General features: G+C 41.2%; 1 protein-coding gene across 1 annotated transcript in view; it reads left to right on the top strand.

Moving 5' to 3' along the window:
• Positions 1 to 564: 564 nt before the first annotated feature.
• Positions 565 to 22,076, top strand: part of CDK5RAP1 (CDK5 regulatory subunit associated protein 1) — a 46,507-nt gene continuing 24,995 nt past the window's right edge. Inside the window, 10 exon segments of the mRNA XM_029220634.1 lie at positions 565 to 757; positions 760 to 874; positions 3,534 to 3,637; positions 4,337 to 4,371; positions 5,399 to 5,499; positions 7,419 to 7,629; positions 9,440 to 9,560; positions 14,008 to 14,238; positions 15,508 to 15,605; positions 16,301 to 16,356. Coding sequence (XP_029076467.1) covers positions 713 to 757; positions 760 to 874; positions 3,534 to 3,637; positions 4,337 to 4,371; positions 5,399 to 5,499; positions 7,419 to 7,629; positions 9,440 to 9,560; positions 14,008 to 14,238; positions 15,508 to 15,605; positions 16,301 to 16,356 — 1,117 coding nt within the window. The 5' untranslated portion in view covers positions 565 to 712.

Below are 22,076 nucleotides of genomic sequence, written 5' to 3' on the forward strand. Positions count from 1 at the left end.
TTCACAGTGTGGGGAGGCGGTGTAGCAAGGTGGCTAGGGACACAGGCTTTGTTGTAATAGAGACCTTTATTTGAATCCCGACTCTGCTGCTTACTGGCTGTGGGAGCTTAGGTAAGTCCCTCAGCCTTTCTGTCTATTTCCTCCTCTCTGAATGGGGATAATAATAGTGTCTGTTGCCTATGTTACTCAGGTTGCTGTGAAGGTTTAAAGAGCTGATACACTTAAAGCCCTTGGAACTGTTCCTGGCACAAGGTGCCACTTTGTTATCTTGTCAGGGCTTCTCATTTCATCTCTACCACCCCTTTGTTTTGAAAACAGGCTACCTGGATTTGCGTCTCATCTCTGGCACTTCTTTGTGTGATATTTGGCAAGTTGCCTCAGTTTTTTTCACCTGTAAAATATTATTAAGGGGACAATATTATTAAGAGTACCTTCTTGGGTTTTTGTGAGGATTAAATGTATTAATACACTTGGAAGTGCTTAGAGCAGTGCCCTGTATATAGTGTTCAATAAATGTTGGTGATGTCTGTCATTCTCTTGCAGTCTTTGGGCTGTTTTAGTGCCATGCATCCTTTACAGTGTGTCCTCCAAGCACAGAGATGTCTGAGGTGGGGGCCCTTGACCTCTGTGTCCTGGCTGCTGCTTAGGACCTGCAGGGCACACAGTGGTGTCCGCAGCTCTGCAGGTCCCAGTCCAGAGAGGCGGCAGGAGGATGGAGTTTGGAAGGATTTCAGCTCCAGGCTGGCCACTGGACCGACTTTTCAGCATTTTTTAAGAAGTGCTTCAGTTCCTCAAGAGAAACCGTCTACTCCAGATGTGGAGGACCCACCCCCATATCTCACAGTGGATGATCTTTTAGGAAGGCAGAGAAAAGGTTGGTTTTACTTTACTTCTCTTTGGACTTCCTGCTTTACTCCTTTCCAGTATCTGTAGTCTGATTCTTTCTTTCTTTATTTTTTTGGCTACGTTGGGTCTTCATTTCTGCACGCGGGCTTTCTGGGCTACTCTTGACTGCGGGGTGCGGGCTTCTGATTGCAGCGGCTTCTCTTTGTTGCAGAGCACGGGCTCTAGGCATGCGGACTTCAGTAGTTGCAGCACGCGGGCTTCAGTAGTTGTGGTGCGTGGGCTCAGTAGTTGCAGCGTGAAGGCTCCAGGGCACGCAGGCTTCAGTAGTTGTGACGCATGGGCTTAGTTGCTCCATGGCATGTGGGATCTTCCTGGACCAGAGCTCGAACCCATGTCCCCTGGGTTGGCAGGCAGATTCTTAACCACGGTGCCACCAGGGACGTCCGATAGTCTGATTCTTAACAGGTCTTTTATTACAGACGTGGCTTTGGAGGGTTAACAGAGTGGGAAGTCTGCTAAGTTATGGAATTGTCAGACTCTACCAAGTAACAATAATATAAAGGAACTTATAGTTTTGGTACACGCAACTTGTGGGTAGAAGTCCTGGGTAGTCCTCTTTTTGGTTACCTTTGGAAACCCTTATGATCTCTATTCTGATTTTTAGATCATTCTAAGTTATAAGGTAGGTTTCATAATTGGTGCTGTAGAAAATCATTATGCTTAGGCAGAGGTTTTCTGAGAAACATAATGCACTCAGTTAAAATGCCTTAAAAAAAACGTTTGAGGGCTTCTCTGGTGGCACAGTGGTTAGGTATCCACCTGCCAATGCAAAGGACACGGGTTCGAGCCCTGGCCTGGGAAGATCCCACATGCCGTGGAGCAGCTAAGCCCATGCGCCACTACTACTGAGCCTGCGCTCTAGAGCCCATGAGCCACAACTACTGAGCCTGCATGCCACAGCTACTGAAGCCTGCGTGCCTAGAGCCCGTGCTCTGCAACAAGAGAAGCCACGACAATGAGAAGCCCGCACACCACAACGAAGAGTAGCCCCCGCTCACCGCAACTAGAGGAAGCCCGCACACAGCAATGAAGACCCAATACAGCCAAAAAAAAAAAAAAAGGTTGAAGAGACATTAAGAGACAACCAGATCTCTCCCCTTTTGCACTGTTTCAAAAAAAAATTTCCCTTTATAATTCTTAATGATTTGGTTGCAGTCATATGGTGCAAATTATTTGTAATGTGCTATTTTCATTTAATATTCTTCCAAATTCTAGTCTTAATAATTAAATTTAAAAACATTGGTGCAAAATATCACATGCTGTACCATGATGTTTTCCAATTGTTGGGACATTAGGTTGTTTCAAAAATTTTTATATTATAAATAACACTATAATAAGTGCCTCATATATATGTGTACAGATACATGCATATATAGATAGCTTCTTTAAAAATTTTATTCTGGAATAAATTTCTAGGAGTTGAATTGGTAAATCAAGGAGTCTGTATACCTTGTGACTCCTGCTCAGTATCTTGTAGTCCTTTAACATTTGTTGTTCCCTTCAGTGTCTCCCTGACATAAGTTTGGTGTTTTCTTTTTTTATACAAGGGAAGTGAGCCAAGGAAGGTTTAAAACAAAATCCTGATTGTTTCTTTTTTTAAAAAATTACTGATCTTTTCTATTGGTTTTCATGTGATTATCCTTCAACTTTTAACTCCATTTAGAATTTATTTGGGTTTGTAGATTAAAGTGCGTTGGTGGGCACAGGGGTTGAAATAGGAATTTAGTTTGAAGGGTCTTACTACGGTGTGAAATTGAGGTTCTTATAACTTTGTGCAAATGTGTTTTATGTCATGTTAGCCATGCTTGCTTTCACTTAAGACGTTTGAAGTTACTGTAGGAAGTTGCCTCATTTTTATTTTGTGGCTTTATGTACCCTCTGGCCACTGCTGCTCCCTCCAGAGTCTGGAGAACCTCATTTTGAGAAGGAGGAGTGTAACATATGGATTTTTTTAAAAATAAATTTATTTGTTTTGTTTATTGTTTTTGGCTGCGTTGGGTCTTCGTTGCTATGCATGGGCTTCTCATTACAGTGGCTCCTCTTGTTGCGGAGCACGGGCTCTAGGCACACGGGCTTCAGTAGTTGTGGCTCGCAAGCTCTAGAGCATAGGCTCAGTAGTTGTGTCTCGTGGGCTCTAGAGCACAGGCTCAGTAGTTGTGGCTCACGGGCTTAGTTGCTCCGCAGCATGTAAGATCTTCCCGGAACAGGGCTCGAACCCGTGTCCCCTGCATTGGCAGGCGGATTCTTAACCACTGCGCCACCAGGGAAGCTCTAACATGGATTTAAATTTATTTCCCCCAGGTTGATAATTATTGTCAACTAGTTCTCCCTTTTCTAATTGTTTTTATAGCCATATTTCCTGATTCTCAGGTGCATGTTTTCTCCATTTTTAAATGATACGGCTTGTAATTGGTGTGTGTATATAATGTAGTATTTCTTTTGTTCTGAAAGGCTGTCATTAATTTGGGGGTACATCTGGCAATTAATGATGCCTTAGAATTGAGGCAACAGGGGACTTAGCGGCTAACCAGTTGCCTCAGGTGTTTCTGGGGCATTTGGGGAGGCGCCCTTTTGAGACATGCGGTCCCTTTTCATCTGCCTACGGTGGAATTGCCCTCTCATTGCAGTCTACCTTGAGACCTATGGCTGCCAGATGAATGTGAATGACACAGAGATAGCCTGGTCCATCTTACAGAAGAGTGGCTACCTCCGGACCAGTAACCTTCAGGAGGTACACACATTTCCTGCTTCCCCTTGTTTCCTGGGCGAGATTCTGCATGTGTGCCAGTTCTTGGGTGGAGTTTCATGAGCAGGCTGTGGCCTAGTGAGAGTGAGTTCCCTTGAGGAAAGTGCAGTGTGGGACTGAGCTGTACTTTTGTTGCAGTTATTTTTGAAACTTTTAAGGTAGTGCTCACCTTCAGGCAAGGAACTAGGTTAAAAATGGGCCATGATGGGCTTCCCTGGTGGCGCAGTGGTTGAGAGTCCGCCTGCCAATGCAGGGGACATGGGTTCGTGCCCCGGTCCAGGAAGATCCCACATGCCGCGGAGCGGCTGGGCCTGCGCGTCCGGAGCCTGTGCTCCGCGACGGGAGAGGCCACAACAGTGAGAGGCCCGCATAACGCAAAAAAAAAAAAAAAAAAAAAGAAAAGGGCCGTGAGGAGGAGGGGAATGGGGAGTTAGTGTTTAATGGGTACAGGTTTTAGTTGGGGAAGTTGAAGTAGTTGTGGAGGTTGATGGTGGTGATAGCTGCACAGCAGTGTGAATATACATAATGCTACTGAACTGTACACTTAAAAATGGTTAAAATGGTAAATTTTATGTTATGTGTGTTTCACCACAATCTGAAAAAAAAAAAGGGCTGTGGGCAGTGATTCTAAAAGGTTAATTTCAAAGATCATAATTTTCTTTTTTTTCCTTGCTCTCCACCCAGGCTGATGTGGTCCTCCTTGTCACATGTTCTATCAGGTGGGAATTTGTTCTTTACCTAGAGAGTGAATATATCTTATGTAATAATGCCAGAGCCAACGGTGCCAGGCTGGCCCTACCTATGGAGATGAGCCAGTGGATTTGCAGTTTTACACCAGTGGAGATAGTAATGGTAGAATGTCAGGTCTTGTACTGAGTACTGTACGTGCACTAACTAATTCTCACAACAACCCTATGAGGTAGGTGCTCTTATCAAGCTCATTTTACTGATGAGGAAACTGAGAGTGTGCTGAGTTGCCCAGCTTTTCCTTGGGTTTTTCTTGCAGCCAATGGCACATGTTCGTGATGTACCTCACATCATAAGGGCTAGGTACCGTCCGTGGTCAGGGACAGAGTTCTTCTGAACAGAGATGGGTGGCATCCATCAGAAGTGAACATACCCTGTTCATGACTTTGTCTCTGTGTACAAGGCATGTTGGTGTTATGTTTCCTCAGCTGGCTATACTGTCAATTAATTAATCCAGCATTTTTGTCCTGAGGGTCTTTGCTGCAAGACATTGGACTAGGTTCTTTGAGAGATTCCAAAATGAACCCTTCCTCCATGGAGCCTGACTTTAAGGAGTCTGGTCTGATATGGGAACTAAGACACATACACAAATAGCTCTAACATCTGGCAGAAAGCACTAGGTAAAAAAATCAAACAGTAAAAAGAAATTGCTGAGTACAGGGAATAGAATAGTTAAAGTGACAGGAGAACAAACTCTCCAACAGAGGAGAGTTGGGGAGGGCTTTGTGGAGTAGATTGTTTTTGATTTTGGCTTAAAGGCTTGTCTGGATTTGGAGATGTTCAGGGAGGGCATCATTCTAGGAATAGTTTTGGCCACACCGCATGGCTTTCAGGATCTTAGTTCCCCAACCAGGGATTGAACCTGTGTCTTTGCAGTGAAAGCGTGGAGTCCTAACCACTATACTGCCAGGGAATTCCCATTCTTCCCATTTTCTTGCTCTTTTAGATTGCTTTGTAGTTTATTTTCAGGTTCAGGTCTACCTTTTTTGACCTCTGCAGGGAGAAGGCTGAACAGACCATCTGGAATCGTTTACATCAGCTCAAATCCTTGAAGTCAAAACGGCTCCGCTCCCGAGTGCCTCTGAGGATTGGGATTCTAGGTATCTGGTAATTTGCAGATTTTGTGAGTTTTGTGAGACTTGGGCTCCATGTAGCTTTATATGCTAGGATTTCCCTTAGAGGCTGGATTCCCAGTGGTGAAGAAATCTTATACAATCTTATACATGCCGTTCAACTCTTATACTTAATGTCAGAGGCTGTAGGATTAAATGAGATAAAGCTCATAAGAGGGCTTTTCTTAGTGCCTTAAAGTAATAAGTACTGTACTCAGAAAGTGATCTGTCCTCACTAGTCTGATGGGGCTCATGGTGGCACAGAGTAGTGGATAGGAGAGAGTTTGGAGTCTGAAGGGGCCGCTTGAATTTACCACGTAGGCACCTTTTATCTTGACTCCTGAAGCATGCCCAAGTGAAGATCTAATTATTCACTGACCAGTATAATAGCCACTAGTCACATGTGGTCATTTAAATTTAATTACACTTAAATAATATTAAAAATTCACTTCTTCAGTCTCACTAGCCACATATCGACTGCTCAGTAGCCACACTTGACTAGTGCTACCAGTTTGAACAGTGTAGATACAGCACATTACCATTGTCTTAGAAAGTTCTATTGGACAGCTCTGGTATAGATAGCTGGGAGGAATATTTCAAAAATAAATATTCTGTACCCTCATGGTCCCAGAATTTAGTCAATGTACTTAACCTTAAAATAGACTGTGTCCATTGTGGAATAGTTAAATTAATTCTTCTTGATGATGGGTCAAACACAGGTTGGAGCATATCCTTTATTACACAGATTAATGTACTAAGTGATGCAGGAGGATGGAAAGATTAGCTAGAATGTTTTGTTCCATTCCAGTTCCTTCATTATAGAAGCCCCTGGGTATATATCTGTTAGGAATGTCAGAAATCCCCCAAATAGTTTTTTTCTTTTAATTGTGGTAAAGTATATGTAACATAAAGTTTACCATTCGGACCCCTATTAGATGTACAGTTCAGTAGTATTAAGTACCTTCACATTGTTGTGCTGCCATCAGCTCCGTCCATTTCAGGAACTTTTTCATCTTCCCAAACTGAAACTCCACACCAGTTAAGTAATGACTCCCCATTCCTCCCTCACTTCAGTCCCTGGCAACCACCATTCTACTCTCTGCCTCTGTGAATTTTACTGCTCTGGGTACTTCGTATAAATGGAATCATACAACATTTTGGTGACTGGCTTTTTTCACTTAGCATAATACCCTCAAGGTTCATCCAGGCTGTAGCTTGTGTCAGAATTTCCTTCCTTTTTAAGGCTGAATAATATTCCATTGTATGTATATATCACATCTGTTTATGGACGCTCGGATTGCTTCCACCTTTTGGCTATTGTGAATGATGCTGCTATACACGGTTGTACAGCCAAGAATAGTTCTTAAACCAGTGTTTTTAAAGGTTTTTTTTTTAATAAAATGGGTTTTTAAATTGTATAGTTTTACTAATAGTGGTATTCTTGATTATGGAAGATACCAGCGTAGATGGATAACTCATTTCTTATAGGTTTTAATAAGTATTATGGGCAACAATAGGGATAAAGTGTGTAAGTGCAGATGTATATAAATAAGTTTTATTTTAATAAATAAGTTCCTGACACAAAATAGTTTTTATTTGTAGCACCAAGTAATTTTCAATTGAAAAAAGAGGTGGTTCATGTCTAGAAAGGTTTTTGGATGGTGGTTTCATTTTTTCCAGGCATTTAATTGAATTGCTATAGAGCTCTTTTCCTTTGGTTTTCTTATATAGGAATATGCAGGTTCCAGAGGTATAGAAGTGTTGGGCAAATTTGAGGGATGCTGCTAAACTCTTAGAGAAGTTTCTGTGACCTGGTCTCTGATCCAGCTGGAGAGAATGTGTACTAAAAAGAAGTGAGACGAGGTCAATTTGGGAACAGGTCTTAGCTTATTTCTTTTCCCTCCCAGGCTGCATGGCTGAGAGATTGAAGGAGGAGATCCTCAACAGAGAGAAAACGGTGGATATTTTGGCTGGTCCAGATGCCTACAGGGACCTTCCTCGGCTGCTTGCTGTTGCCGAGTCAGGCCAGCAAGCTGCCAATGTTCTGCTCTCTATGGATGAGACCTATGCTGATGTCTTGCCAGTCCAGATGAGCCCCAGTGCCACTTCTGCTTTTGTGTGAGTCACTGACCAAGAGATGGGGAGTCAGCTTCTCCTTTCTTACTTTTAAAATAACATGTTAATTTTATTACATTAAAAAAATTAATGCACATAGTACAAAAAACTGAAGACAAAAGATGGTATAGTAAGACTCCCTCACACCTGTCATCCTCAGTCTCCTAGGCTCCCTCTCAGAGGCAGCCATGTTAGGAGTTTCTTATATAATCCTTTCAGAGGTATTCTTTGCACATGCATTCATGTATATAATATGGAATCTTTCCTACCCTCCCTTCTATACTCTTATTATTTTTTTCACTTAAAATATCTAGGGCTTTCAGGATCTTTTTATCCCCTCCTCTGATCTTTTAAGTTAAAAAAAGAAGATCTGATGACAAAATAGTTCATGTTTGTTAGAATATGTGGAAAGATAGAAAAACATAAAGAAGAGAGTAAGAATTACCTATACTCCTACCAGCTAACGATAAACACTATTATCAGTTTGGTGTGTATCACTCTGTTCTTTCTTCTGTGTTTGTATGTGTATGCTTTGTGTATATTTATTTATAAAAATTGGCTCTTGGTGTACTTGGTTTTATAACCTTTTCATATTTAAAATAATGTACATTTGTTATGTCATGAAATTTTCTCTAACAGATTGGCAAATAGGCTTATAGCCTATTTTTGTAAATAAAGTTTTATTGTAATACAGCCATACCCATTTGTTTATATATTATCTGTGGCTGCTTTTGCCACTACAAAATCAGAATTGAGTAGTTGTGAGGAGGATGAGTCTCTACTGTATAGTCTGCAAAACCTCAAATATTTACCATCTGTTTTTTTACGGAAAAAGTTTGCCAACCTCTCATTTTAATGGCTGTCCAATACTCTGTTGTTGGAATGCTTTATAAAAATTAATAGCTAACATTTATTTAACAGTCCTTCAGTGAACATCTTTACTATACATCTATCCATCATTATTTCCTTAAGATAAATTTAGGCTTTCATATACATGATGCAATGAAAGAGGGTGATGTAACTTAGATACTTAGCATTTGGATCAGGAATGAGTGAGAGATGCAGAACCTTGTGTTTTAAATCCAAGGTCTCCATTCCTAATACACTCTTTTTTTTTTTTTTTTTTTTTGTGGTACGCGGGCCTCTCACAGTTGTGGCCTCTTCTGTTGCGGAGCACAGGCTCCGGACGCGCAGGCTCAGCGGCCATGGCTCACGGGCCTGGCCGCTCCACGGCATGTGGGATCTTCCCGGACCTGGGCACGAACCCGTGTCCCCTGCATCGGCAGGCAGACTCAACCACTGTGCCACCAGGGAAGCCCCCTAATACACTCTTTATAGTATTTATTTTTTTCTGGTCTAGATTTAACGAGTTCAAAAATATGTAAATATAAACAGTAGAAAGTCCAGGTGCGGTACGTCTGCAACCCGTTCGTTCACCACTGCGGTCCCTTAGGGTAACCACTGCATCCACCAGTTACAGTTTGGTTTATATCTGTATGATTAACACATAATAATTTTTTTTTTTGGCCGTGTTTTGCAACTTGTGGGATCTCATTTCCCCAACCAGGGATCGAACCCAGGCCGTGGCAGTGAAAGCCTGGAATCCTAACCACTAGGCCACCAGGGAACTCCCCATAATAGTTTTTAAAGATAAAAAATGTCTGCTTTATTGCTTCTTAGATCTCCGATTGGTCCAGTGCGAGCCTGTTGCCAAGAGAATTCAGAGCCAAAGGGTAATGCCAAGGGAGCTGCTCCTTGGGTTGGACCAGGCCCTCCTGCTCCTGTTACTAAGTTCTGGTGCTTTCCTCCCCAGGTCTATCATGCGAGGCTGTGACAACATGTGCAGCTACTGCATTGTTCCTTTCACACGTGGCCGGGAGAGGAGTCGGCCTGTTGCCTCCATTCTAGAGGAAGTGAGGAAGCTTTCTGAGCAGGTGAAAAATTCTCCAGCCCTTCTTACTGTGAGCGTGTTTGTGGGAGGATGAGGACAACCTTTCTAGTTTTGCAGCCTGTGCTGTCTCTAAGCTGTACAAGTTTAGAACCATACCTGGCCAGAAGGAAATACCTGGGTATACGTCTTGGGTTTGCTGCCCAGGAATTATAGGCAGATCCACTGAGAGGTTTGCTTGGGCGGCAGCACAGTAGAATGGAGAGAGCGTGAGTCAGATGATTCTGAATTCTGGCTCCACCATTCTCTGGCTTGATGCCCTGGCATAGGTCACTTAACTATCTTCTTCAAAACACAGTTTCCCCATCTATGAAAAGAGGGTAGATACCTTCTTTGCTAGGTTATTGGAAGGACTGTTACTGGAAGGACAGTTGTTACTGGCACTTAGTAAGTTTTCAGAGAATGATTTATTAGTCTGTCTTTGTATTCTAGGCTATTCCCAAATCTCTTGTTCATTTTATCACTGAGCCAGCTCACTGGTTGGGGGACAGAGGTTAGGTGAGGGTAGTGAATCAGATCAGAGGCCAGAGGGGAGATATCTCCTGCCTTCCTCCTATTGGGAGCTGGTCCCTCAGCCCTTGAGGTCTCTCCCTAACTCTAGGCCCTAATATTCCAGCCCTGCAAAAGAGGACAATAGGTGGAAATACAGAGCTTTTCTTCCACTTGAGTCTCTGTGTTTTCTTACTTGCTTGGCTTAGGAACCATGGGAGGCTAGCCCCTGCTCCACTTCTAAGTCAACAGTTTGCCTTTGTTTGTGCACTCGGGCACGCTCTCTTCTCTTCTCCCATCCCCAGATTCTCAGTTCCCTGATTCGGTCTCTGGCTGCTTACAGGCACTGTGAGTGTTCTTCATACCTTACCTCACCCAGTGCTATCCAAAGTGGTCTAAAGTGGTCTCCTTCCTCTCCCCTTCCAGCTCCCCAATAGTACCAAAACTCACTCCTTTGGTAAGGAGATATTCTGTTTAAATAGACTGAGGTGATGACAAAAACCCCCTAACTTTTCTAGGGTATTTGCATATAAAAGAAGGAACTTAATAACATTAAAGTGAATCTTAGTGAATTCAAAGACACTGACTTATGAAAAATTAAGATTCTGCATTGTGTGTGTGTGTTTTTAAAAATTAATTAATTAATTTGGCCGCATCGGGTCTTAGTTGTGGCACTTGGGACCTTCGTTGTGGGATGCAGGATCTTTTGTTGCAGCGCGTGGGCTTAGTTGCCCCGCAGCATGTGGGATCTTAGTTCCCTGACCAGGGATTGAACCTGTGTCCCCTGCAGTGGAAGCATGGAGTCCCACTCACTGGACTGCCCGGGAAGTCCCTGAAATTTAATAATTGTTACATTTTGCTATATTTACTTTATTTTTTTTGTTGTTAACTATCTCAGAGTACAGCATGACATTTCACCCTTAAGTGATTGTGCATCCCTAAAAAAAAATAAGGATATTTTCAATACCATTAATTCCTCTAAGAGGATTAACAAAAAATGCTAAATATCTTTTCATTTTAGTCCACGCATATTCAAATTTTCCCAATTGTCCCATAACTCTTTTTGCATTTGGTCATTACATCTCTTTATATGTGTGTGTTTTACTTAGTTTTATATCTCACTATCTTTTAAAAAAAATTTCTGGTTTGGAATAACTTCAAACTTTTCTGTAAGAAAAGTTGCAAAGATAGTTACCTCTAATGTTAACATCTCACTTTGGTACATTTCTTACAACTAAAAGATTAGCATTGGTATATTATTGTTAACTACAGACTTTATTCTGATTTTGCCAGTTTCCCCACTAATGTCTTCTTTCTGGATCCAGTCCAGGATCCATGTTGCATTTAGTATACCCTGTTTTTTTAAGCTAACATTATGTCACAACTTGTAAAAATAAATAGTCTTTATGGAGACTCGGGTTTTGACAGTTAAATGCATTGCATGGTCCTGGAGTGGGATTCTAATCAGGGGAAAAAAATGTTTAAAAAAATTACATATGTGGCTTCCCTGGTGGCGCAGTGGTTGAAAGTCCGCCTGCCGATGCAGGGGACACGGGTTCGTGCCCCGGTCCGGGAAGATACCATATGCCGCGGAGCGGCTGGGCCCGTGAGCCATGGCCGCTGAGCCTGTGCGTCCGGAGCCTGTGCTCCGCAACGGGAGAGGCCAGAGCAGTGAGAGGCTCCCGTACTGCAAAAAAAAAAAAAAAATTACATATTTTAATGTGATTGTGATGTCATTGCCTAAGCAAGGTTGTATCCTGTCTGTGATGGTGTGAACATTTTCTCATGTCATTAACAGCTTTTAATTTATTTTTGTAGTTGTGTGGCCTTCCTTGGTATGGATGCACTATGATTTACTTGTAGGACAGCAGCTTTCAATTTGCTTTCAGTTCTTCCTCTGTTAAAACAATGCTGTGTAGAAGTACATCTCTATGCATTAATCTTTGTCCATCTTAATAGTTATATCCATAAGATAAATTTCTAGACATGCCGTTGCTGAATAAAGATTAAGAAAAAAAGTTATAAAGGACATAGGACAGTTGGTGAAAATTTGGCTTATGGAATGTGGATTAGATAATATTATCAATATTTCTGATTTTGATAATTGTCCTGTGACTACTGTTATATAAGAAAATATTCCTATATGTTGAAATATTTAGAAGTAAAAGAGTATGATGTTTGCAACTTATTCTCAGAAGACTTAGAAAAATGTGTGCTTGCGTGTGTGTGTAGAGAGACAAAGTATATACATGAGGTGTGAATGTGAATAATAAAGAAATAGGACACAATGTTAACAGTTATTGAATCTGGGCAAATAGTATATGGGAGTTTTTTTTTTTTAATTAAAAATAAATAAATAAATAATTTATTTATTTGGCTGTGTTGGGTCTTAGATGTGGCATGTGGGATCTTTTCATTGTGGCGCATGGGCTCTTTGTTGCGGTGTGCGGGTTTCTCTCTAGTTGTGGCACACGGGCTCCAGAGCACTTGGGCTCATTAGTTATGGCACGTGGGCTCTCCATTTGTGGTGCGTGGGCTCCAGAGTGCGCGAGCTCAGTAGTTGCAGCGCGGGCTTAGTTGCCCCACAGCATGTGGCATCTTAATTCCCTGACCAGGGATCGAACCTGCTTCCCTAGCATTGGAAGGCGGATTCTTAACCACTGGACCACCAGGGAAGTCCTGGTAGTTTTTTACACCATTGCAATTTTTCTATAAGTTTGAAGTTATGTCAAAATAAAATTATAAAAAATAGTCTTTATAGAAACCATTATTCTTCTTTCTGAACTTTTACAATGCAAATTTTCAAACAGACAGGTTGAAAGACTAGTCTAATAAACATGATTATTAACATTTTGTCATATGTCCTTTATCTGCCTATCTCTGTAGATATATAAATATATTTTTTCTGAACCATTTGAAAGTAAGTGGTAGTCATCAGGCCACTTTGCCCTGCATCCGTCAGTATGTAGCTTCTCAGAATAAAGAATTTTCCCCTTCATAACCATAATACCATTATCATTTGTAGGAAATTTAACAATTAACTAATATTCTCTAACACACAGCCCATATTCAAAATTTATTAATTTATCCAAAAATATCTTGTTACTGTTCTGTTTTCAAACCAAGATCCTATCAAGATTTGTACAGTTTTGTTTGATTGTATTGTAATATTTCTTCAAACTCTCTTAATCTAAAACAGTCCTTTCACTTTTTTTTTGTTTGTTTTTTTGTTTGTTTGTTTGTTTGTTTTTTGCGGTACATGGGCCTCTCACTGTTGTGGCCTCTCCCGTTGCGGAGCACAGGCTCTGGACACGCAGGCTCAGCGGCCATGGCTCACGAGCCCAGCTGCCCTGCGGCATGTGGGATCTTCCCAGACCAGGGCACGAACCCGTGTCCCCTGAATCGGCAGGTGGACTCTCAACCACTGTGCCACCAGGGAAGCCCCCCTTTCACTTTTTTGTTGTGTGTCTTAAATGATGCATTAGACATGTCTGGGTTTGGCTGATTGCTTCCTCATGTTGTCATTTAAAATATTGCCCTGAATTCTGGTAAACTGGAAGTTAGGTGTAAAAGCTTGATGGGATTTAGACTAAATGTTTTTGGCAAGAATACTTCATAGGTGATGGTTATATAACATTCAGTGGACAGAATGGTGTCATAACTTGATTTTGGGTGTTATCAATTAGCCATTATTATTGAACATGGGGCTTGAATCCAGCTTTTTTGCTATTCTAAAAAATGCTTTGAAGATTTTTTACATAAGGTTTTATTCTGAAGTTCATTTCTTCAGACAAGGTGCCCAAGCATGAAATTATTGGGTTAAAGACAGAGTACATTTATGGATGGCTCTTGGTAGGTTTAGCTAATTTTACTTAGAGATTTGGTATGAAGCTGCCAAACATGTTTTAAAATTGCTTCCAGTATATTTATTTTCCGTTTTTCAGGGGCTGAAAGAAGTGACACTCCTTGGTCAGAATGTTAATAGTTTTCGGGACAATTCAGAGGTCCAGTTCAACAATGCAGTGTCCACCAACCTTAGCCGTGGCTTTTCTACCAACTATAAAGCCAAGCAAGGGGGCCTTCGTTTTGCTTACCTTCTGGATCAGGTCTCCAGAATAGATCCTGAAATGAGGATTCGTTTCACCTCTCCCCACCCCAAGGACTTTCCTGATGAGGTGAGTATTGAGAGTTTAGTGTGTCGAACTGACATCAGTACCCTTAAGCGTGCCAAAGGCTGCAGCCAGTAGCATGCAGCAGAGGCATCGTCCGCAGAGGATCAGGGGATCCTGTGGTGTATTACTATATATTGCCCTCTGAATCTACCCATCCTTTGGAAAGATTTGAAGTCTCCCAAGGTGGGGGCAAGTAAAGGACTGATACTAAGACCACCAGTGGGACCATGAGGGCTGTGCCGAGAGAGGTTTTATTACAGGATGTTGTGGGAAGGGCAGGTGGGGGGGCAGTGTGATGCAGTGTGAAACAGTCTAGACTTTGGCCTCAGAGCTGAGTTCAGTCCTGGCTCTTCCACTGCTTTACCAGTAGGGGTGACCTTTTCAACTTGTCATCTTTGTTTGTAAAATGGTTAATAATCACTTCCTGCTTTGGGTTATTGGGAAATAGGTATAACAGGTAGAACGTACTCGGCAATGTGCTTGGCATGTAGTATGTAGCTCACGTGTGAAACCTTTTTTTGGAAGGTTTTTTGTGTTGGTGAAATGTCTGTCTTTTGGCCCCACCCCTACTTTTTCCCCTCTGTGTTATTTGTCTTATTGAGTTGTGAAAGTTCTTTATGTATTCTTAATACAAATCATATGTCAGTATTTTTTTTTCAGGTATTTTCTCCTAGTTTTAGTTTTTTTTTTTTTTTTTTTTTTTTTTTTTTTTGTGTGGTACGCGGGCCTCTCACTGTCGTGGCCTCTCCCGTTGCGGAGCACAGGCTCCGGATGCGCAGGCTCAGTGGCCATGGCTCATGGGCCCAGCCACTCCGTGGCATGTGGCATCTTCCCGGACCGGGGCACGAACCCGTGTCCCCTGCATCGGCAGGTGGACTCTCAACCACTGGGCCACCAGGGAAGCCCTAGTTTTAGTTTCTTGATGGTATCTTTTAAAGTGGCTAATTAGTTTGTAAGCTGGATGAAACAAATGCTGTTTTTCCTTTCTGGCCTCTGTTGACACTACCCCTGTATAGCCCCATGGCTTGAATCTGACCTCTGCTTACTTTCTTCACTCTTTGAAAGCAGAGGTGCTATCAGGTGAAATGTCTGGGACAGACAGAACGTGGATTGAGCAAAAGTAAAGATTTTCGGTAATTTATATGTTTGGTTTAGTCAGCCTCTTAATTCTCAAAAATTAACCTTGGTGGAGAAACAGTGGGGGGTGGTATTCCTTTCTGCAAGATTCTTTGGTGTGACTTTGATGACCTTTAATGTGTTCTGTTTGATCAGGTTCTGCAACTGATTCACGAGAGGGACAATATCTGTAAACAGATCCACCTACCAGCCCAGAGTGGAAGCAGCCGTGTATTGGAGGCCATGCGGAGGGGGTCAGACTTGCTTGCGGGGGGGGCATCCCATACCTTTCCATGTTTCCTTAAGGACCAAGCAGTGTCTAAGAACCTAGTGTAGTGTGTGGCACACAGTAGCTGCTCACTAAATATTTATTACATGAGTAAACCCATGGACGTTATAACTTGCTTATGTTCATTCTATAAGTATAGACTGAGGACTAGATCACTCATTTCATTTGTTTAGCATGTGTTTTATTAAGCACCTACTGTGTGGCACACTGAGATTTTAATCCTTTAGCTTTTAACATTAAAGGTTTTTAGGTCTTAGAATTTAAATATAGCTCCATGTATTCACTCACTTTGGGAATAGTAAGTATAGCAAAGATAAGACTGAAAGGATCATGTGACAAATGGCAAGCTGTATGGAACTAGTAATTTCCTTGTATTCCACATTGGCAAAGAGATATTAAATGTTAATTTGTCTTCATTTCTTAGTTAAATAAAAACATCTATTTAGAGTAATTTATGTTCTTGAATTAAAATTTTATAGGCTTTGGATTAGGTTATAGTACAGGATTTGGATCAAAAGGACTCTTCTGGATACTTACTCTTGTACTGTCCTATGTGAATGAGAAGTAATTACATGTGATTAGTTCAGTGTTATCTTCTTATAGCATTCATTTAAAGAAGATTGGTTCATCTAAGCGTTTTCTTTTTGTACTTTATTGCAGATATTCAAGAGAAGCTTATGTGGAATTAATTCATCATATCAGAGAGTCTATCCCAGGTACATTTAAGAAACATATTTTGCTTAGCACATTACTCTACCAGTGACCCCAGTCTTCTTGGTTAGATACAGGCAACACCTGTGGTAGTACATTATGTCAACTTTCTCACTTCTTTTGCTCCTCTTCCTTTCTCTCTTTCTCTTCTTTCCGATTTTTTAATATCTTGGTCTTGCTAGATATACTCAGAGGTGTGGATTAGCTTGTGGCCTCAGGTACTAAAGGGATTCCTTTTCTATAGTCTTTGTGTTTCTGAACACATGAGAGAAACCTCGTTCCAGCTCGTTAGCTGGCAAAGTTATAGTCTAAATTAGTTCTGATTTGGGAGCAATTGATATCTTTAAAAATGTGTACTTAGAGGTAATTCCTTTCTTGTTATCGTAACCCTTACTCCCCTTTCTCTTTTCCCTTCCTCCGAATAAAATTACTCTGTAAGTCTTTTAGTTTAGATTTGTTGACAATGTCTACATTGTTTTACAAATTTCTAATTATTGTAACTTGTGTTCTGCACCAGTACTTTCATTTGGATGGGACAGGATAGTGTGGAGGTTCTCTGGGCTGCAGTTTTCTCATCTGTAACATGGAGTTAATAGTACTCACTTTATTGGATTGTTGGGATAATTAAATAAATTAAAGTGTGTTGGAACATTGTGTTTAACTTCAAAAGTATATGTTTGGATGAGGTACTGAAACATTCTTCATGATAGATCGCATGCTGGGTCATGCAAACCATGGGAAATTTAAGAAAACTGAAGTCATATCAAGCATCTTTTCTAGCCACAACATTGTGAGATTAGAAATCAACTACAAGAAAAAAACTGTAAAAAACACAAACACATGGAGGCTAAAAAATGGATTGCTGAAGAAATCGAAGAGGAAATCAAAAAATTCCTAGATACAAATGAAAATGAAAACATGATGATCTAAAACTTTTGGGACACAGCAAAAGCAGTTCTAAGAGGGAAGTTTATTTATTTATTTATTTATTTAAAATTTATTTATTTATTTTTATTTGGTTGTGCCAGGGCTTAGTTGTGGCAGGTGGGCTCCTTAGTTGCGGTTCACTGGCTCCTTAGTTGGAGCACGCGGGCTCCTTAGTTGTGGCATGTGAACTCTTAGTTGTGGCATGTGTGTGGGATATAGTTCCCTGACCAGTGATCGAACCCAGGCCCCCAGCATTGGGAGCGCAGAGTCCTAACCACTGCAGCACCAGGGAAGTCCCTAAGAGGGAAGTTTATAGCAATATAATCTTACCTTAGGAGACAAGAAGAACCTCAAACCACCTAACCTTACACCAAAAGCAACTAGAGAAAGGAGAACAAACGAAACCCATAGTTAGCAGAAGGAAAGAAATCTTAAAGATCAGAGCAGAAATAAATGAAATAGAGATGAAGAAAACAACAGAAAAGATAAACTAAACCTGGTTCTTTGAAAAGATAAACAAAATTGATAAACCTTTGGCTTATATATAAGAATATAAGGGAAAGGGCTCAAATCAATAAAATCAGAAATGAGGGAATTCCCTGGCAATCCGGTGGTTAGGACTCCTTGATTCCCCTGCAGGGGGCAAGGGTTTGTTCCTGGTTGGGGAACTAAGATCCCTAAGATTCCATATGCCATGTGGCACAGCCAAAAAAAAAAGAAATGAAAATGAAGAAGTTACAACTGATACCACAGAAATACAAAGGATCATAAGAGACTACTACAAGCAACTATTTGCCAATAAAATGGACAACCTAGAAGAAATGGATGAGTTCTTAGAAAGGTGAAATCTTCCAAGTCTGAACCAGGAAGAAGTAAAATATGAACAGACCAATTGCAAGTACTGAAATTGAAACTGTGATTAAAAAACTTCCAACAAGGGACTTCCCTGGTGGCACAGTGGTTAAGAATCCACATGCCAAAGCAGGGGATGGGGGTTTGAGCCCTGGTCCGGGAAGATCCCACCTGCCCTGGAGCAGCTAAGCCCATGTGCCACATCTACTGAGCCTGTGCTCTAGAGCCCGTGGGCCACAACTGCTGAGCCCATATGCCACAACTGCTGAAGCCCACGTGCCTAGAGCCTGTGCTCCACAACGGAAGAGGGCACTGTGATGAGAAGCCTGCACACTGCAACGAAGAGTAGCCCCTGCTTGCCACAACTGGAGAAAGCCTGCACACAACAACGAAGATCCAAAGCAGCAATAAATAAATAGATAGATAGATAGACAGACAGACAAACCCACCCCCCAAACTTCCAACAAACAAAAATCCAGGACAAGCTGGCTTCACAGGCAAATTGTGTCAAACATTTAGAGAAGAGTTAACACTTATCCTTCTTATCCTTCTGAAACTATTCCAAAAAATTGCAGAGGAAGGAACACTCCCAAACTCATTCTGTGAGGCCACCATCACCCTGATTCCAAAACCAAAGATACCACAAAAAGAAAATTACAGGCCAATATCACTGATGAACATAGACGCAAAAATCCTCAACAAAATACTAGCAAACTGAATCCAACAGTACATTGAAAGGATCATATACCATGATCAAGTGGGATTTATCCCAGGGATGTAAGGATTTTTTTCAATATCCACAAATCAGTGTGATATACCACATTAAGAAACTGAAGAGTAGGGGCTTTCCTGGTGGCACAGTGGTTGAGAGTCCGCCTGCCAATGCAGGGGACATGGGTTCGTGCCCCGGTCTGGGAAGATCCCACATGCCGTGGAGCGGCTGGCCTCGTGAGCCATGGCCGCTGAGCCTGCATGTCTGGAGCCTGTGCTCCACAACGGGAGAGGCCACAACAGTGAGAGGCCCGTGTACCGCAAAAAAAAAAAAAAAAAAAAGAAACTGAAGAGTACAAACCATGTGATCATCTCAGTAGATGCAGAAAAAGCTTTTGACAAAATTCTACACCCATTTGTGATAAAAACTCTCCAGAAAGTGGGCATAGAGGGAACCTAACAACATAATAAAGGCTATATATGACAAACCCACAGCTAACATCATACTTAAGGGTAAAAAGCTGAAAGCATTTCCTCTAAGATCAGGAACAAGACACTTTTTTTTTTTTAATTTTTTTTTTTTGCAGTACGTGGGCCTCTCACTGTTGTGGCCTCTCCTGTTGCGGAGCACAGGCTCCGGACGCACAAGTTCAGCGGCCATGGCTCACGGGCCCAGCCGCTCCGTGGCATGTGGAATCTTCCCAGACTGGGGCACGAACCCATGTCCCCTGCATCGGCAGGCGGACTCTCAACCACTGCACCACCAGGGAACCCCAAGGAACAAGACACTTTTATTCAGCACAGTTTTGGAAGTCCTAGCCATGGCAATCAGGGAAGAAAAAGAAAAGGAATCCAGATTGGAAAAGAAGAAGTAAAACTGTCACTGTTTGCAGATGACATGATGCTATACACAGAAAATCCTAAAGATGCTACCAGAAAACGACTAGAGCTCATCAATGAATGTGGTAAAGTTGCTGGGTACAAAATTAATGTACAGAAATCTGTTGCATTTCTATACACTAGCAACAAAAGATCAGAAAGAGAAATTAAACAATCCCATTTACCATTGCATCAAAAAGAATAAAATACCTAGGAATAAACCTACCTAAGGGGCAAAAGACCTGTACTCTGAAAACTATAAAACACTATAAGATGAAAGTTAAGAAACTATAAGATCAAAGAAATTGAAGATGACACAAACAGATGGAAAGATATACCGTGTTCTTGGATTGGAAGAATCAATATTGTCAAAATGATTATACTACCCAAGGCAATCTACAGATTCAGTGCAATCCCTATCAAATTACCAATGGCGTTTTTCACAGAACTAGAACAAGCAATTTTAAAATTTATATGGAAACATAAAAGATGCCGAATAGCCAAAGCAATCCTGAGAAAGAAAAATGGAGCTGGAGGAATCAAGCTCCCTGACTTCAGACTATACAAAAACTTACAGTCATCAAAACAGTATGGTACTGGCACAAAAACAGAAATATAGATCATTGGAACAGGATAGAAAGCCCAGAAATAAACGCACACATCTGTGGTCAATTAATCTATGACAAAAGAGGTAAGAATATACAGTGGAGAAAAGACAGTCTCTTCAGTAAGTGGTGCTGGGAAAACTGGACAGCTACATGTAAAAGAATGAATTTAGAACATTCTCTAACACCATACACAAAAATAAACTCAAAATGGTTTAAAGACCCAAATGTAAGACTGGATACTATAAAACTCTTAGAGGAAAACATAGGCAGGACACTCTTTGACATACATGGCAGCAGTATCTTTTTTTTTGGCCATGCCACATGGCTTGAGAGATCTTAGTTCCCCAACCAAGGATTGAACCCAGGCTATGGCAGTGAAAGCGCCAAGTCCTAACCACTGGACCACCAGGGAATTCCTGCAGCAATATCTTTTTTGGATCCACTTCCTAAAGTAATGAAGATAAAAACAAAAATAAACAAATGGGAGCTAATTCAACTTAAAAAGCTTTTGTACAGCAAAGGAAACTGTAAACGAAAAGACAAGCCACAGAATGGGAGAAAATATTTGCAAATGAAGCGACCGACAAGGGATTAATCTCCAAGATAGACAAACAGCTCGTGCAGCTTAGTATCAAAAAACAAACAGCCCAATCCAAAAATGGGCAGAAGACTTAAATAGACATTTCTCCATAGAAGACATACAGATGGCCAAAGAGCTCATGAAAAGCTGCTCAACATTGCTAATTGTCAGAGAAATGCAAATCAAAACTACAATAAGGTATCACCTTACACTGGTCAGAATGGCCATCATCAAAAAATCTTCCGACAATAAATGCTGGAGAGAGTGTGGAGAAAAGGGAACCCTCCTACACTGTTGATGATAATGTAAATTGGTACAGCTACTGTGGAGACAACCATATGGAGACAACCACTATGGAGACAACCTCCATATTGGTACAACCAGTTTGGATGTTCCTTAGAAAACTGTATATAGAGCTTCCATATGATCCAGTAATCTTACTCCTGGGCATATATCCCAAGAAAACCATAATTCGAAAAGATGCATGCACCCAGTGTTCATTGCAGCATTATTTACAGTATCCAAGACATGGAAGCAACCTAAATGTCCATCGACAGGAATGGATAAAGAAGGTGTGGTACATATATACAATGGAATATTACTCAGCCATAAAAAAGAATGAAATAATGCCATTTGCAGCAGTGTGGATGGACCAAGAGTTTATCATACTAAGTGCAGTAAGTCAGACAAAGACAAATAACATATGATGTCAATTATAAGTGGAATTCATAAAATAATCAACAAGGACCTACTGTATAGCACAGGGGAACTCAGTATTCTGTAATAACCTAAATATATGGGAAAAGAATCTGAAAAAGAATGGATATATGTATATGTAAAACTGAATCACTTTGCTCTGCACCTGAAACTAACGCAACATTGTAAATCAAATATACCCCAATATAAGATAAAAATTAAATTAAAAAAAGTTAAAGCAGGACAAATTTGAAAATATGGACTCCTACTGTGTCCCTAAATCCAATATTTGAAGTGAAAAATACCTTTTCTAGCACTGAGGGGAATGTAGACTGAGAAGCCAGGCTCTGGCATGGGAACCTTGTTGATGAGCAGGCCTTTACCTCCTTGCTCTATAATAACTGTTCCGTTTTACTTGCACACGGGTTAGCTAGCTCCAGGGAAGGCCTTACAGTCTCTATCCTTCCCTCCG

Source organism: Monodon monoceros, unplaced genomic scaffold (genome assembly GCF_005190385.1).
Source record: "Monodon monoceros isolate NGI ecotype Baffin Bay Population unplaced genomic scaffold, NGI_Narwhal_1 Super_Scaffold_13, whole genome shotgun sequence".
In the NCBI taxonomy this organism is placed as follows: Eukaryota; Metazoa; Chordata; class Mammalia; order Artiodactyla; family Monodontidae; genus Monodon; species Monodon monoceros.